Below are 17,849 nucleotides of genomic sequence, written 5' to 3' on the forward strand. Positions count from 1 at the left end.
AGTATGTATGCTGCAACTCTGGCTAACAGAACCAAGCTTCCTGCCCTCCTGGAATGATATCTTCTTTTTTTTTTTCCCCAAGTCTCTTGTACTATAGCCGAAAAGTAAAGGCCCAGTGAAAACAAGTATGTATAAAATGAGATGAGCTACAAAGGCAAAAAAAAAAAAAAAGTCCAATGTATACATTCTAAAATGTTAATGATACAGCCATTGTTTGTACATGAAATATATGCCAAGCACTGGGCTAACCTTCACTTAATATCTTTTATCCTCAGCAACACCCTAAAAAATAGCAATAACCATCATGCCCATTTCAGAGGTAGGAAAACTGATGCCCAGGGAGACTGGGTAATGAACCTAGTCACAGAGGTAGGGAAGGGCAGATTCAGGATTTGAATCCGTATCTGTCTGTTTCCAGAGCTTGTGTCCTCCAAACAAACATTAGGCAAACATTTATGTCACAGTCAAGTTATTGCCCTTGTGTCCTATAACTGCCAATTAAGTTAAGTAGATATACTGCCAAAAGTAAGATATCACTCTCACAGGGCTGCCGATGGCCGGCAGTGTCCCCTTCTTATGAATTAGCAAAAGACACACTCTTTAGGGAGACCAGTTAGAAAAGGGTACCCCTCTGGCCGAAAACACTTGGTAAAGGGGACCCTTCTCTTGTTAAAGAAATTAGAAAATAATCCCCCAGGGATACAAAGCTTAGCAAACTGAGCCCTCAGGTGACTATCAGCCCCCACCCAATGAACAGGCTTATATAACCTCATGTGGCAGGCCTGGCTCTCGGTTTGTTCACCTGCAGAATGGGTACACTGCCCCGAGTCACTACTCAAGTCGCTGTGAGCACGCACATGCTCTGGCCCCAGGAAGGTTTGCTCCTGCAGCATATGACTGCCCACAAGCCACAACTTGATTTCCCTTACCTCGTTGCAGCCTGGGTTATCCACCAGCTGATGACTGCTGGCATGTAAGGGCTGGCCAGCATTCACGGGGTTCAGAACAACCTTGTCACCTATGACCACCTGGAAAGGAAAGGACCAATAGAGCGTTTCACAAAACAGGTCAGGACTGCAGAATGACCAGTGGCTAGTTCTGGCAGGAGCTGTAAGAGCCTGCATAGAAGAAGGCCCAGCTTCTAGCAACTAGAATGATACAGCACAAATGCACAATTAACTCAGCTCAGTATTCTATCATTACCTAAACAGGAAAAGAATCTGAAAAAGAATGGATACTTGTATGGGTATAACTAAATCACTTTGCTATACACCTGTAACTAATACATCATTGTTAATCAACTATACTCCAATATAAAATAAAAATTTTAAATATATAAAGAATGGAATTTCAAAAAAATTAAAAATTAAAAAAAGATTTTAAAACCCCAAAGCCTGACCCTGACCAGGAAGCGGTGATATTCACAAGCCTAAGGGTAAATTTTTGCCCACAATTGTCAATGATTATCCAAAGGCGATCTCAAAGTCAGTCCAGAGCAGGAAGAAAAAAATCGTATCTTTGTTAGCTTCAGTTAAGGCACTTGTACAAATAAGCTCTAACTAAATTTTAGGAGTAGAAGCAGATTATTGCCTGAAGTAAGTCTTTATCTTTGAAAGAATAAAGCTATAAATTTATATTTCTAAAGCAATGACTTTTATACTTTTTTGAAAAGTCGTAGTAAGAAATACATTTTCTATTATGACTCAGTCATACAGACTTATGTGGCTATATGTGTATATGTATGTATGTGTATATACATGTATGCATGTATATATAGAAAGATATAGAGATCTCTATTTATCCAAAAAAAAAGTGACCCCCCCCAAACAATCTTATCCCCATTATGTTTAACATAGCTTGATACTGCCTATTCTATTACACTTTCTAAAATGAGACTCACAAGCTACCAAATTGATCTCTTGGCCCATGAGTAGATGAATACCTGTCCTTTGAAAGACACTATTCTACAGGTATTCAAGTCCATCTCACCTTCTCAACTAAGGCACAGCTAAACAGCTAAGCTTAAAGGACCAGAAAGCAAAGGACTTGCTAAAAATGAAGTTCAGAGCAAAGCACCCTTGTCTTTTATTATGGGAGTGGAAGGAAGAAGAATAGAAAGGATGGTTTCCTAAGATGTAAAACACACCTATTCTCAGTTTGATACATTTGGGGAACACATACAACTAAATTTTCTCTAACTCAAAATATATTCAAGTTAAATATGTCAAAAAACCCAGCCCTTTAGGTGAAACCTAAGCTTTACTGGACTCGTTCTTCTATACTCAGTGGATGATCACTATGCACTGTACACCAGCTGCGAGGGGACTGCTCAGGTACTAGATGCTTCAGGTATATTGTATAGACTTTAATATGCACACAAACATATAAACTAAAACATATCTAAACGACCCAAAGCTTGGATACTTCAATATTAAAAAATGGGAAAACCCAGTTTCAGGTGAAGGCAAGTTAAGCTTTTTGACAAGAGTTCACACTGTTTCAATACCTATTTCTTTTTGGTAGAAAACAACTATTTCAGAATCTTAACGAGGTTCGAGATATAGCTGATAGCATTTAAACATAGTCACTGTTAAGTATATGCCTGCATAATGACTTATTAAGGTAGCTAATAAGTATCAGAACTGTTCTAAGTCACCCTGGAAAGGATTTCTGGGGCTTTATAACCTAATGACCCCTCAGGAGAGGAGCCAGCTCGGGACCAACCACAGTCACTGAAATGGAAGCAAGAGCCTGCAGAGTTATCAATAAAGAGGAAGTGAGGATAATCCTAAAATCCACCCTCCTTCCCTGATGTATCTACTTCTTTTCCATCTTTCTGTCCTAACTTGATTTCTACAATAGAGAAGCATTTCTTTTCCACTACTGATCTAGAAGGACAGGGACGCTCCCCAGGACACTCATACAGGATAGCTGCTTTTGTGGTAAAGTTACTCAAGTAATGGGCTGCTCACATGATTTTTTTCAGAAGCCTAGTAGGAAAAAAACAGAGCTACTGTATTTAGGTCACATTGCTCTCCAAATTTCCCTGTTTCCCAAACACTGGTTTCCATAGTGATTTCCTTCTCCTCATACAGGATAAGCCTCTGGCTCCAACTTTAAATTTCTCTTAGTTGACTCTAGTGTACGGTTATGGTTGGAGGCCTGGCACAGAGCACGCCCTGGGCTGGGCATATGCACTTACACTGTCTCCGATGGATCGCAGCTTGTAGAATGGCTGAATGTAAAACCAGGACCCTTCGTTGCCAGCCTCGTCCAACGTTACTCTCATGGCATTCTTCTCCAGCAGAGCTGGAAGCCTCTTATTCACTGTTAGGTATTTATTACTTTTCAAATGCAAGAGCTGAAAACCACCAAGAGGATAAGGTGAGTGTCAGCACGTCTCCGAATCTCTCCATTTCTCTCTCAGTCATATAAGATATGTATCAAACACTCCTCCCACCACTGAGCCACCTGTGAAGTTAGAGGACCACAGAAGTGGCTAAGGCAGGGAATGATTAGAAAAGAAGGAACACCAAAGGGAGAAGTAGAAGGAAGAGGAGAAGACCTTGTTTACCCCCAACACAGCCCTGGACAAGATGGATGTCGCTCAGGTCAAGTGCACCATTGGCTAGGAACAGCACTCTGCCACTGGTTAGCAGCAAGGGGTCTAACCCCAGGTAAAGGGACTAAAGAACTGCAGCCTGAATATGCCCTGACATGAAGGTGGAGCCAAGGAAGGGCACTTTTGAACAAGAGCAACAGTTCAATTTAATAAGTGACCCCATTAGGGGATTGTCAATTCATTTGGAAAAAACACGGCTGCTATGGATTTCCACCTTGAATTTCTGAAGCACTCTATTCTTAAATCTTGTGTAACGGTTACATGAAGGGGATGGAAAGATGGAAGATCTAGATGCGAAACACCTCATAGTAAGTCTAGACCAGGAAGAGCTGACCAAGGCTTCCCAACTCAACAGGCCGTAAGAGAAGATGGAAGGGAATATGAAAGACCGTCCAATCCCTGGAGAAATGATAAGACTAGCATGGGACACCACTTCCAACTGCCAGTATCTCCCTTTTCAGGTTAACAGATACAGTTTCTAGAACACTCCTAGGAGGCCCACAAGTCTTCTTGTCTCATCTGTGAGCCCCTGACATCCCCTGGCCATGATACATAAGGCAATGCCTTCCCAAGCTTCCGTGGTACTCTGCTGAGGAGCCCGTGATCCCCCATGCACCTCTCCAAGTGCTGGACTTAGCTGGTTTATAGCCTGGCATTACCTACAGGTGATCCTCAAGATCTAGGCTGGGAAAATAAGAAATATTAGGTAATAAGTATTCACAGCATACTCTGTGACAGGTACCTCTCAATCATCCTAGGCCACAGATACCATTATTATTCCCTTTCTGCTAGTGAGCCAGCTGAGGCATGGCAAGAATTCTTGCCTAACACCTAACAGGAAAAAAAGTGGGAAGGAACTCCTTTGTCATTTGTAAAGTTAATATTAGTATTAGTAAAGAGAGATAAATTAGGAGTTTGGGATTAACATATACACACTATTCTATACATAAAATAAACAACAAGGACCTATGGTATAGCACAGGGAACTATATTCAATATCTTATAATAACTTATAATACAAAAAATCTGGAAAAGAATAGATATATGCACATATGTATAACTGAACCACTTTGCTATATACCTGAAACTAACATAACGTAAGTTAACTATACTTAAATTTTTAGAAATGGTTAAAAAAAAAAAAAAAAAAGCCACATTTGGCCCTGGACTTCTTCATACAGTTTTCTGCAAGGATAGACCTAGGTGGGTTTTTTTTTAGCAAAACCTGTTGTAGCTGTTTCTTAAATTGTGTTTTATCCTGTCAAATTTGAAGGTACCAGATATAAACAAGTAAACCTCACAACCCGTGATGTAAGACATGAGACCTATCATCAAATATTCTACCTGAAGGTACAGAATTGCTCTTATTACTTCTGGCGACCAGCTCTTGAACCAATTTTTACCAAATATGAAGAACTTTCAAGCAATGCAAGTTAGGCCCAAGCGCAACAGCCAGGCTCCTCTTCAGAGAGGGAGCCTCCCATCTAAAAAATGTGGACAGATTTTAAATGAACAGGACAGAGGAGAGAAGTGGACTCTTGCACTGAGAAAGAACCAACTAAAAGCCCAAGAGTCCAGCCCACATCACAAGAAATGCTAGACCTTTTGCAATAAACTGGCTGTCTCCACGGAGTCCTATCTGTCCAAACCGGGTTTCGTGTGCTTGTTTTTCGTTTCACTCTTTGTGAAGGTTCAGCTCCACGACAGAACAGCGGCTTTGACCCACCTGGATCACGTTGCCGTACTGGATCACGGTCCCCAGCAATTTCCTGTTTTCTGTCTCATTCTGCTTCTTTTCCAAGTCTGCAGCATGCTGTACATAGAGGAGGAAGATGGGTCACAAAGAAGAAACAAGGGGTTATATATTTCTCTGCCGCAAGGCAAAAGCAATATAGCCAGTTCATACAAGAACCACAGAAATAAGCAAATACCTAAGTACACCCTGAGGCTAAGAGCAATGAGCAAGGGATTCAAGAATCCAACCCACTATGCCTTGTTTGCTGGCCTTCTTGGCTTTTCAAAAATGTATTCATTTTTTTAAGGAATTCATGGACATCTGGTTAGGGTAAGACTAAGTCACAAGCTTATGTATTTTTAAAGAAAATAGGGTAGGGTTGGAAGGGAATTTGCATAGCCCTTTTATAATTTGTACAGGTCTTCTTTATAGCTTTGGACTAAAATAAAACAGGATTTAAATACTGGTTTTGTGACCTGGAATGTGTTATTTAACATCTTTGCAAGCCTCAGTTTCCTCTTTTGTAAAATGAAAATAAAAATAGTATCTTCACCTCACAGGAATCACACAGCACGGTATCTCATCACTGCAGCATTCATGGAGTGTTAGCTATTATTGTTACATACCAATTATAATTTATTTAATTTTCATAGTAGTTCCCTGAGAAGATCATTATCCCAATTTAATAAAGAAGAAACAGACTCAGAGAGATGAAAAAGTTTGGTCGACACTGCACAGCTACTTGAATGGGTACAAAAGGAGTACTATTTTCTCTACTACTGTGTATATTTGAAATTTTGCTTAATGATGTCATTTTTTAAAAAAAATTACATTATCTATTAACTAAGTAAGAGATAATCCTCAAACCCACATTTGGGTTAACTCCAGATTTACACATTCACAAATGAGGCTGGAGATATTACTAGTGCAGCTCTGGCAGGCCAGGGAACATGGTAAAACCAAACAGAGGGTTCCCGTAACAGTTTGCCAAGGCCACCAACCCGCACAGCCATTTTTCCTTCGTTCACCTGTGTAGCTCTGCAAGTCTGTTAGCATATTATAACCACACTCAAGGGGAACTAGTTTCATCCTAGGCAATTAAACTGCTGTTCCAATCTCTGATTCCCAAACCCAGACTAAGTAAAACAAAAGAAAAATAATGGAAGAAATACGGCATCTAATCTGATGGGTGACAGAAGCATGATGATGACCAATGATGTACTTCAGAATCGTTTCCAATGTTCTCTTCGTAGAGTCTCCCCTTGCCTTGAGGCAAGATGCTACCAGATGCCAGTGGGTTAATGGGCTTCTTTCCCAGGGAACACATCCGCATTTCCACACAACCCTTCTGGACTTGGTCTTGGTTCCACCACAGACCAGCTTTATCATCTTGGCCAAGTCGTTTAATCTCACCAAGACTCACTCAGCATTCTCATCCACAAAATGAGGACAATACAAGCCTTTTTTCTCCCTAATCATAGAGATTACAGAAAATGCATACCAGACACAAAAAAGGCATTCAATAAATTTTAACCATTGTTATACACAAGTTTCTGTAACTAAGAAATGTTCTAATGAAAACTTCAAAAGGTGAACTAAGGCGGGTGGGCGAAGAATCTTTGTTTCCTTCAAATTCAGCATTCGCTCCACCTCTACCTGGAGTATAGGTATTTTTAGGAAGGAACATCTTTTGAGAAAAATAAGCTGTAGGAAGCAATCCTAAACCAAAAAGAAACCACATTTATAGGAGGGTAAGGATTTGCCTACGTTTGTGTGGATGACTGCAAGTCTGTAGCGTATGTCTCAACCCTTTAAAACAATGGTCTATTCAGAGGCTTCCCTCTTTCTCTTTCGGAATTAGTTACCAGTCTGCTATTCTCAGTTACAAAAAGGTAATATCCACTGGGTTCAAGACACATCCAGAAATAATGCCAGCGCAGACACCATGGCCATCCTTGGCATCCAAACCGCCCTAGGCATGGCTCTCCCCCACCCTCTCTTCCCCTCCATAAACACCTCCCCATCCCTTCCTCCCACCTCCGTTCTCCCTATTTTCATGCCTGAGCTGTACCCCATCCAAAGAGCTCTACAGTACCCACAGGTTCTGCAGGTAGTTTTTAAAAAAAAAAAAACACTGGACTGAATCCACTTGGAAGGCAGGTTTGTACTTTGCAGAGAGCCATTTATTCTTTCTGCTAAGCAGTTCTCAGCTAATAAGGACAGGAAAGTTGAGAAAGCAAAAAAATGTCAAAGGGGGGGAAAATCAAGGAATTCAGTAAAATAAAACAACACTTTCCAACAAACAAATACAAATTTTCTCTGCTCGAAACACCACACCAAAAGGATTCACCTTGAGAAAATTATAAAGTACTGTGTCTTGAACTTAAATGATATAAGGGCTCCTGTTTAAGAGGGAAAATTCTCATGGATATTCCTCTTACTCTCAAGAATTTCCAGTGGCTTCAATCTAAGAAATATTAATCTAAAATATTAAGTTCCTACCTACGCTCAGACTAAGTACACAAGTGGTAATCCAGTGGTCACTGGCATATCTAAAAGGAAATGTCGGATTAGTCACCAAGAAGACACATATTTCATATTTAAGACTAATTAAACACCAGCAGCTCTAAAGATTAAAGGTCATTTGTGTACAAACATACAAAAGATAAAATTAGGACAGAAAATACACAACTGGAGAATAAATATCTAAGAATATCAAATATCACATCTGAAAACTCCATTAAAAGGTTTAATGATGACCAAGCCTACATATACTAAACAAACATTCCATGCATTAAGCTTATGGACCATTCTAAGAATTCACTTTTCCTATAAGCACCCTTTGTTTAAGGAGAAAACTCTCCCACTCACTTCACCTTTTACTAAGTGTACAAATACTATATATGTGTTCATTTGAGTTCACAAATCATTCTTTAGATAACTCCTCCACAAAACCAAATTTGTTCCCTTCCCCCAGTTTTACTGATATAACTGACATATAATTTGGCTTTCAGAAAAAAAATCCATCATGATTTTTAGTCCAAAAGGTTGATAAAAAAGGAAGTAAAACTAACACAACATTTTAAATCAACTATACTCCAATAAAAATTAATTTTAAAAAAGGAAGTACAGTACAGACAATATCTGGGCCCACTGATCAAGGCTGCTTTCACCTTTGAAAAAATTAGATCTGGTCTATTAAATCCCTCAAGTATATTCTAAAGAGGAGCCCACACTGTAAGACAGTGAATTTGTATAACCTTTCTAAAGAATAATCCAGCAATATCTACCAAAAAGTTTTTCAACGGGCATAATTTTGATTTAGCAATCCCATTTCTAGGAGTTTCTCTAAGAAGATAATCTGGCATGTGCACAAGGCCATAACCATCATTTATTTGGGGGGGGAATGGCAAAAACTGTCAGAATCCTGAATACCTCCTCCCCCCATAGGGATTGGCTGTCTAAAATTACAATACTGCTATATCATGGAGTAATCAAGTAGCCATTAAAAATACAGAGCTACCTATTTATTTATGACATATTAAGTGGGAAAAAAAGCAGATGAAAGAAAGAGAAGTGAGGGACTTCCCTGGCGGTCCAGTGGTTAAGACTCCATGCTTCCAATGCAAGGGGCATGGGTTCAATCCCTGGCCAGGGAACTAAGATTTATTTTTGGCACCGCCAAAAAAAAAGGAAGAAAGTGAGATGGCATGCCCCCATTAATACTTTAAAATAGAGAGATAAAGGAATAAAATAGGGGATGGGAGACTGGGGCACATACCAAGATTACCTTTGAGGATTAAGGTTTAGAGGTCTTTTTTTTTTTTTTTTTTTTTTTTTTTTTGCGGTACGCGGGCCTCTCACTGCTGTGGCCTCTCCCGTTGCGGAGCACAGGCTCCGGATGCGCAGGCTCAGCGGCCATGGCTCACGGGCCCAGCCGCTCCGCGGCATGTGGGATCCTCCCGGACCGGGGCACAAACCTGTGTCCCCTGCATCAGCAGGCGGACTCTCAACCACTGCGCCACCAGGGAAGCCCTAGAGGTCTTTTTTTTTTTTTCCTTTTCTTACTCATGTATACTTTGGAGCTCACCTCCTACAATACTCACTTCAGAAACACCTTCATTGTACCTCTGTGGCAAGAAGCCTAGATTTTTAAAAAGCCATCTTAAATGTGTTATCTTTTCAATATTTAAAAATCCCAATAATTTAAGTACCTGTTGCTCTTTTCCCTTACACAATGGGTTGCGGACAGTTCTGAATTTCTAAGGGAGAAATCACGCTCTCTGCTATGGTCTCTACCACCATGAATCACCACAGACATTACGATGCTCCCTAAGCAACATCAAGGTCAACCCCATCACAGTCACCTGTTATTTTATTTCAGAAATGGAGAAACCATTATTAAATTACTACAGAGATGTCACTGGAATGGTGGAGAACCTTATTTAAGGTCAACAAGCTCTGAAGTATCTAACATAAATTTTAAGGCTTCTGGAAACAAGCAAGGCAGGACCCAGGCTTCAGATGACAATAAAGACTCCTCACTCCTCTGGTTCCTCCTAGCTTGTAGAAGCTACGGCTTAAGGTAATGGACCATTTCTCAGAACCAAAACAATGTAGGTGCTGTTTCAAGGTAACAGGTAAAAATGCTGTCAGGGAATGGTAGTCGAGGGCTGTAGAACAAATTATGTGATTTGCAGATGGGGGAACCTCATTCTGCCAAGAGTCTTGGGAAATCACGACCAGGGGAGTTAGAATCCAGTTATTCTCTCAGAATGAACAGACACACATAGCAACCAGCCACTAGATGTCATTGTCCTTCAGGGAGTTGGTGGCATGTTGCTTATCCTAGTCAAAAGGAAGTCAACTGGTCTAGACGACTAATTCCTTAAATGGCATTAATTTAAAATAATCTGACCTTTGACTGGGGTGCTCCACAGTAGCTGACAAAAATAAAAATGAAAACCCACTGGAGACTGGCCGTCCGCCCCCAAAGGCAAGTGGCTGCCCAAAATACAACGTTTTAATGACGGCACTAGAACATGTGGATGACTTTCAGACACAAGAGGGGGAAAAAAAGGTCCAGCCAAGCAGGAAATCAGGAACTGCACAAAGTTAACAGCCAAGACCTGCAAGTCATGTCAGTGATCCTGCATCAGGAGACAGTGCTGGTTTCCTTTTAAAATTTATTTAAAACAAAAACAGCATGAAAGAGAGAATTTATTGTTTATTTTAGTAAGAAGTTCAAAGTTCTTGGTCACCTTTAGGGTCACCTTTTCCAACTCTGTGGTTTTTTCATGGTTCATTTGTGGCAAGGGGCGGGAAAAGGAACTGCTGATGAAACAACACACGTATCACAGGCTGCGAATAGATGGCCAGAGGACGCCATCCTGCTGAGCCATTCCTGTATTGGTGTTGAGTGTTATGTTTTAAACTTTAAGGGAAGTAGCTGCCAACATTTTTTAAAAATTGGGAGATGACACATCAAAGCATGGATTTTAGCTTCTCTTGAAGAAGCAGATGATGCGGCGGCAGTTCCTGGCCCACCTTCCCACGCAGCCATGGCAGGGGAGCGGAGCCGCCCCCTAGACCCGCACACAGGCACACGCCCCTTAGCAACCCAGCCCACCAAGGCCTCTTGGTTCCAACTGGCTTCCTGCTTGGCCACGAGGAATCTGAACTTACAACTACAGCTGTAAAAAGCGTTTGGGTTTGAGACGGACTAAGAATACCTCAGTGGACAGAATCAATTTCATCTGCGAACAGGGGCCGCAGGACTGCTAAGGCCACACTCCTTCCACCAAGATAACCCCACAGGCGTATGTGCTAAATGGCTCTGCCAGGAGACGTGCAGAATTGAGCAACCTTTCCTACCCATTCAACTCGATTCCCATGCTCCCAGTACAGACTCCGGGGGCGTCCTGGATCCTCACATGATTGGGGAAGGAGGGGATCGCTACTCATACTCCATGGACAAGAGCCAGGGATGCTGGATGCCCTGAAATGTAGAGCACAGTCCTGTGCAAGGAAGACGCATCATTCCTCCCACACAATTTGCTATTCCAGTGGACAGTCACACGGCTTAAAAAGCTGCAATTTCTCAGCCAAACCCCTAACTCCACTTTACACGTGAACACAAAGCATGGATCTGCATAGTTCAATTAATAACATTATTAACACCTTTTCCAAAAACGGGAGTGTTATTTAATAAAGAGAAGCGTGTACCTCGCATTCTTAGTAACATTACCAAGAGCAGCGGACCATTTTGGAACACCATGTTATGGAAAACATGCTTTTTGGGTCACCGGTACTATAGACCTACATTGGCCACAGTCTTCAGCTGCCTCATTCACGGGGTCTAGACAAATAGGTAAAAGCATTTATTTCCTTATGTCCTCCAGAGTGACTGTGCCTGAGCATTAACTTAATAAAGTATACAATTATAAAATTTATTACTTTCCCTTTATTTTGCCTTTATAATTCAGTTTCAAAACTTTGGTATTTTGGGAGATTATATTATTTACAGATTTTATTTCCTGTTTATACAGTTACGTAATATTTGCTATTCAGAGGGAGCAATGGGTCTGCTGAGGTTGAGAATATCTGCCCTAAAACCATTAAAATAATGATGCAATCCCAGAAGCCTTCAAAGCCATCTCTTTGCTTCTGTTGTTTTCTTTTTCTCTCCTACCCTCTTACTCCCACAGATGCCTCACTCTGAGGCTTACCTGTCACCTCCTCTTCCTCCAGAAAGCCCTCCCTGACTACCATATCACCCATCCTTACACTCAAAAGCGGATTTGACTGCCCCTTCTAGGTGCTCCCACAGCCTCGGTGGTTTGCCCTATAATAGAACTTGCTACAGTCGTGTCACTACCTCTTTATTCTTAATTAGCTATTAAGCTCCCAGAGGGTTACAATGCTGTCACAGTTTTATCACCATCACCTAGCACAGTGCTCACTCATTCATTCAAGAACTATTTCTTGAGCACCTACTATGTGCCAGACACTATTACAATGCACTGGGGATACAGTGGTGAACGAGACAGGCACTGCTCCTCATCTTGTGGTGTCGTCATTCTACTGAGTGACAGAGGCTAATTAAGGGAACTTTTAGATGTAACTGCAGACTTTGATCAGTGCAGAGGAAGATATAAACAGGGTGCTATGACGGAGGAAAGCAAGCAAGACATGGCTTAGATAAGGAGATGGGGAGAGACCTCACTGAGATGACTTAAACTGAGAGATGAAGGAGGCAGAGGTCTTAGCTTAGGCAAAGTCAGGAGAAGACTGTTCTCAACAGGACAAATAGCAAGCGCTAAGGTCGTGAGACTGTTAGGAGTCTGTGGTGCTCAAAAAAATAAAACGAAAGGACACAGAGCAAGTCTAGCTGGTTCAGAAGCCGCAGAGGGAAAGCAGGGTCCAGCAGGCACAAAGTCTGCACTTCATTTTAAGGGCCATGTGTGCTTGTGTGTCTTCACACTGGAGGATCAGCTCAAGGAGGCTAGGAACCTGGTCTTCTCATCATGCCTGGAGCCCCTCACCCCTGTCTAATACAGTATGTGCTGAATAAAGGAGTCCCTTCCATGGGCCCTACCTTACCCAGTGCAGCTGGCTGTGACTTTGTCATTCATTAGTCACAAAGAAAGCAAGCGTGAGCCCCACGTGCTCACAGATACCCTACATCCTCGGCTATCATCACTAAGTCTCAAGAAAGAGCTTTTTTTAAAAATTAAGTTAGTAAATATTTGAGTGCCTACCATATGTTGTAGGCAAGAGGGATACAGCAACGAGCAAACCTGACACAAATTTCTGCCTGTGAGTAGTTTACATTCTAGTAGGGGTAGAGAGCTGATAAATAAATTAGAAAGATCATGATAAGTGATGTGGAGAAAAATAAGGCAGAACAGGGGGATGGGGAATGGATTGCAATTTCAGTACCACAGTGGATATATGTCATGTCTTTCTTCTCCACATCTCAAAGAAGTTCCACACAGATTAGCCTCACAGAAGAATTATATCATCTCGACACTAGAAGAATTATATCATCATCTGACAGATGGAAAAACAGGCTCAGAGAGGCTCAAAAATTTGCTTATGGTCACAAAGCACATCAGCCGTAGAATGAGCATCTCTTTTATATGCCAAGTAATAGACAAGATAAATACAATGATAAAAGCTAAAATTTTCTGAGCACTTATCACATGCCAGGCATTGTTCACGTGTTTTATGTTTCATTTCATGTAATCCTCAAAACAACATCTTGATGTGGATATTATCATTCCCATTTTACAGACGAGGTAACAGAGGCACAAAATGGCTAAGTAACTCACCCAAGATGTCCAGTTAGTGAGTGGTGAAGCTAGCATTCTAATCTAGGCAGTTCGCTTCCTGAGCTTGTGCTCATAACCAGTACTGTACCTAAAGCTATCCCAGAAAGGGCATGGCTGAGAAAAGAGAAACTCTCAAGACATCTCAGGATGACTATGACCCACCTTTCCTTAGGGTCAGCTCCCTTTTAGCCCTTTATCAAAGACTGTATGAAAGCTGGTGTCCAGAGCTAGAGGACTGCAAAACTCATCTTCCCGACCCATTCCACTCAGACACAACCCACATGGCCGCTCATGAGACCTCGCCATGGAGCTCCATCCCAATACGTACGTGTAGTTTGTTAAGCAGTACTGCGTCTGTCGTGCTGTTGGCTCCTGGCTTAGCAGCTTTCCAGAACTGCTTCTGGGCAGAGTAGCGATTCATGGGACATAGTTTAAAGAGGCAATCTAGAAGTGAAACAAACAAGTAAAACCTGTTACTGAGGAAGTATATACACTCACCCTATGAAAAAAACTTTCTCCTTTTATTTCTATAAGGCATTATAAATTACATGAAAGTGTAAATGGTAAGTTACAAGGCCCTTTTACAAACCTCTCCTTTGACCTTTAATTCTCACCACCATTATGTGAGGTTAGAAATGAGGAAAATGAAACTTCTAGAAAGTAAGTCAAATGTCCATTGTCACACAGCCAGTTAGGGGCAGAGCTGGGACTCAGAGTCCAAATTCAGAGCTCTCAATGCTGCCCCAGAGTTATCTCCTTTCCTTTATGATGGACAAATTTAAGGGCAGTAGTCTCACTGTATGCAACAGTACATACAAACATTTCTGGATATAAATCCAACTCACTTCAATTCGACTACATTTAAAAACAAAAACAAAAGCTTATGTGGAGGCACCTCCATGGGCAATGGTCTCTTGAGTGTTGTTTACCAGATGATTCTCTGGGGAGCAGGAAGAAAATAAATGAACTTGCAGAGACATTCTGTGTCTTCTCCCTCTCTCTCAGTGCATGGTGATGTGCTTCTGTTTAGGAATGCCTGGGGTCATGACATTTTACACTGTTTTATGTAGTAGAACTAACTCACAAAATGGACTAGTGGCTTCAAAAGATGTCTGCAATGAAATCAAAACACCGAAGAGAGGAGTAATGCAAACCCCACAAACAAGAAAAAGGAAAAATAATGATGATCTAACCAGATGTGAAGAAAAAGTCACCCAGATATTAAAAACTGTTTTAAAAAACACTTAAAATGTTGTCTCTAATGATGAACGTTGCCCTTAAAGCATCCATGTGCCTTAAGATATTCATGATAATATGCTAATCATGATTAAGAGGACACATTATTGTTTAACCTTAATCTTTTTTTTTTTTTTTTTTTTTTTGTGGTACGTGGGGCTCTCACTGTTGTGGAGCACAGGCTCCAGACGTGCAGGCTCAGCAGCCATGGCTCACGGGCCCAACCGCTCGGTGGCCTGTGGGATCTCCCCAGACCGGGGCACGAACCCGTGTCCCCTGCATCGGCAGGCGGACTCTCAACCACTGTGCCACCAGGGAAGCCTAATCTTAATCTTTTTCATCAACATATATTTTCCTGCTTGCTTTTATAATGTATACAATCTATTCGTACAGTGACACATGTATATAACTTTTAAACACACACACACACACACACACACACAGAGTTTAGGGGTATTTTTGTCAAAAATTTTTGATAGGGATATGCCATGGAAAAAGTTTACAAATAACTGCTCTAAAAAACTAATACTAGAATTGATACTCACTCTCTGAAAATTTTACCTTTTGACATACAGGATTTTCAAATGGTATTTGTACAGTAAAATTAATAAATTTGGAATGAACACCCAGATTTGGAAAAACTGCACCCTGAAAGTAGATCAGAGCAAGCTTTTATAAAAAACTTAATCTACTAACTGTACACTTATTCTTATCTGTTCACTGAGACATTCCCTGAAAGGACACTGAACAGCTAAAGACTGTCTTTGTCTTAGCCAAATAACTATCTCAAAGTAAAAAATATTCATTTACTGTCAAGGACACAGATACTAAGTCTTTCCTCTAATTCAGATCACCCTTTCTTCTAGTTGGAATCAATGAACTTTTACTAAGTACAGTGCACACAAATACTTGACACTGTTCAGAAAATAATTTTTAATCAATTAACTGTAGAAATAAAAGGTACTTTCCCATTTCTGTAACCTCCTTCGTCACTAAATATTTCTACCTAGTCACAAGCAGCTACCAGACAAATATAAGATCACTGATATCCATCTTTATCAAGAATATAATCCATCTACTGAAAGTAATCGTTAGTGCACATGAAAGACGCTATCCAGGTCTTTAGAGAACAAAGGACATGGCAGGAAACTGGTTTAAAAGATAGGGCCGCTCTCTCCATCTCTAATGAAACTCACAGGTCAGTGTTATTTGCTGTATCAGTGGCAACTTCATGACATCACTGAAAGACACAGTTTTTCTACCGCTTTGATATATGTGAACTCCCCATTCACCCTGAGAACAATCACATACAACCATGAGACTACCAGCCAGGGTTAAATGTCCTATCTTTTTTTTTTTTTTTTTTTTTGCGGTACGCGGGCCTCTCACTGTTGTGGCCTCTCCCGTTGCAGAGCACAGGCTCCAGACACGCAGGCTCAGCAGCCATGGCTCGTGGGCCCAGCCGCTCCGCGGCATGTGGGATCTTCCCAGACTGGGGCACGAACCCGTGTCCCCTGCATCGGCAGGCGGACTCTCAACCACTGCGCCACCAGGGAAGCCCTAAATGTCCTATCTTTGACACAAGACAGAAGGTGGCATTTGCGCAGGACCAGGGTGACTTCCTTGAAAATCACAAGACTTAATACCAAAAAACCATTCAAAACACTTAAGTCACTGGTATTAATATCTGATACACAACTTTTTATGGATTAAATGAGGTTAATAATTTCAATTTTCATCAATAAGAAGACATTGAGAAAAACGATTATTTTTCCCTCCAGCACAATTCATATGATGATGGCTAACTGGTATGCATTAGCATCCCACCCCATCCGACCCATAATTTGACTTAAGTTGATTTGAGGATCCAGCTGGATCTATAACACCAAGGGATTAACATGCAGTGGAAAGTACCATTTTACATCTGTTGATGGTACTGTCAGTGGGTATAACCCACCTAACAAACCAATGGACTACACACTGGCTCAAATTTCACATAGCTTTCCATTCACCTAAGATGAGAGTGTGAAGTGAAGCACTGTCAATCCAACCAAAGCCTTGTTGTAACTTCCACACCAACTATTTTTCTTGGGCAAAACAGAGCATTGTACTGGATTAAGCATTTTTACAACCAACTGTCTGTGTAAATATGAGATGCTAACATACTACTAACAAAACCAAATTAGCCTTGCTGATTTTGTCCTGTCTTCCTGGTTGCTTAGCAACTGATTCAAAGTGAAAATTAAATTAAGCAATTCAAATATGATGTTAAAGTAACCTTCTGAAATTTTGCACTTCAGCGGCTCTATATTGCCCTTTGTTATTTGGATGGCACAGCAGGACAAAGTTAAAGTTCTGCTGGATTCCAATACTGTGCTAAGTATAGAAATGCACAAATATAGGGAATCCGGTGGAAGAATTGTACTTATTTGGGGGAAGTATGTATGTGTGTATATGTATGTGCATGTACACACACACACTGTGCTTTGATTTTGCCCCAAAGAAATGCCACAAAGATCTCTTACGTGACAAGTGATTTTTCAAGGCTTTTAAAAAATAAACTAAATTAAGCTTTCAAAAAATTACTTTGGAATATTCCTAAGCTTTAGCAGATGCCACACTGGGCTAGCAAAGGAGAAGTGAGCAGAATGGAGGGGCTGGGTTAAGTGTTAAAGGGCCCGTGGGCTGAAAACAGGCCACAGCTGATCTTCCATCGTTTAAAGAGCATTCCAGGGACTTTCCTGGTGGCGCAGTGTTTAAGAATCCGCCTGCCAATGCAGGGGACACGGGTTCGATTCCTGGTCCAGGAAGATCCCACATGCCGCGGAGCAACTAAGCCTGTGCACCACAACTACTGAGCCTGTGAGCCACAACTACTGAGGCTGCGAGCCACAACTACTGAAGCCCGTGAGCCTAGAGCCCG

At 41.2% G+C, this 17,849-nt stretch overlaps 1 protein-coding gene across 3 annotated transcripts in view; it reads right to left on the reverse strand.

Moving 5' to 3' along the window:
• The window catches only part of ITPR1 (inositol 1,4,5-trisphosphate receptor type 1), a 327,139-nt gene that overhangs the window by 191,444 nt on the left and 117,846 nt on the right, over positions 1-17,849 (reverse strand). For all 3 annotated transcript variants that reach the window (XM_081245778.1, XM_081245777.1, XM_081245776.1), the window contains exons 5-8: positions 14,019-14,134; positions 5,349-5,435; positions 3,203-3,361; positions 930-1,028 (exon numbers count right to left, since the gene is read on the reverse strand). In XM_081245778.1, the coding sequence (XP_081101904.1) occupies positions 930-1,028; positions 3,203-3,361; positions 5,349-5,435; positions 14,019-14,134 (461 nt within the window). The remainder of the gene's footprint in view (positions 1-929; positions 1,029-3,202; positions 3,362-5,348; positions 5,436-14,018; positions 14,135-17,849) is intronic.

Source organism: Mesoplodon bidens (assembly GCF_964165515.1).
Source record: "Mesoplodon bidens genome assembly, chromosome: 10".
Lineage (NCBI taxonomy): Eukaryota > Metazoa > Chordata > Mammalia > Artiodactyla > Ziphiidae > Mesoplodon > Mesoplodon bidens.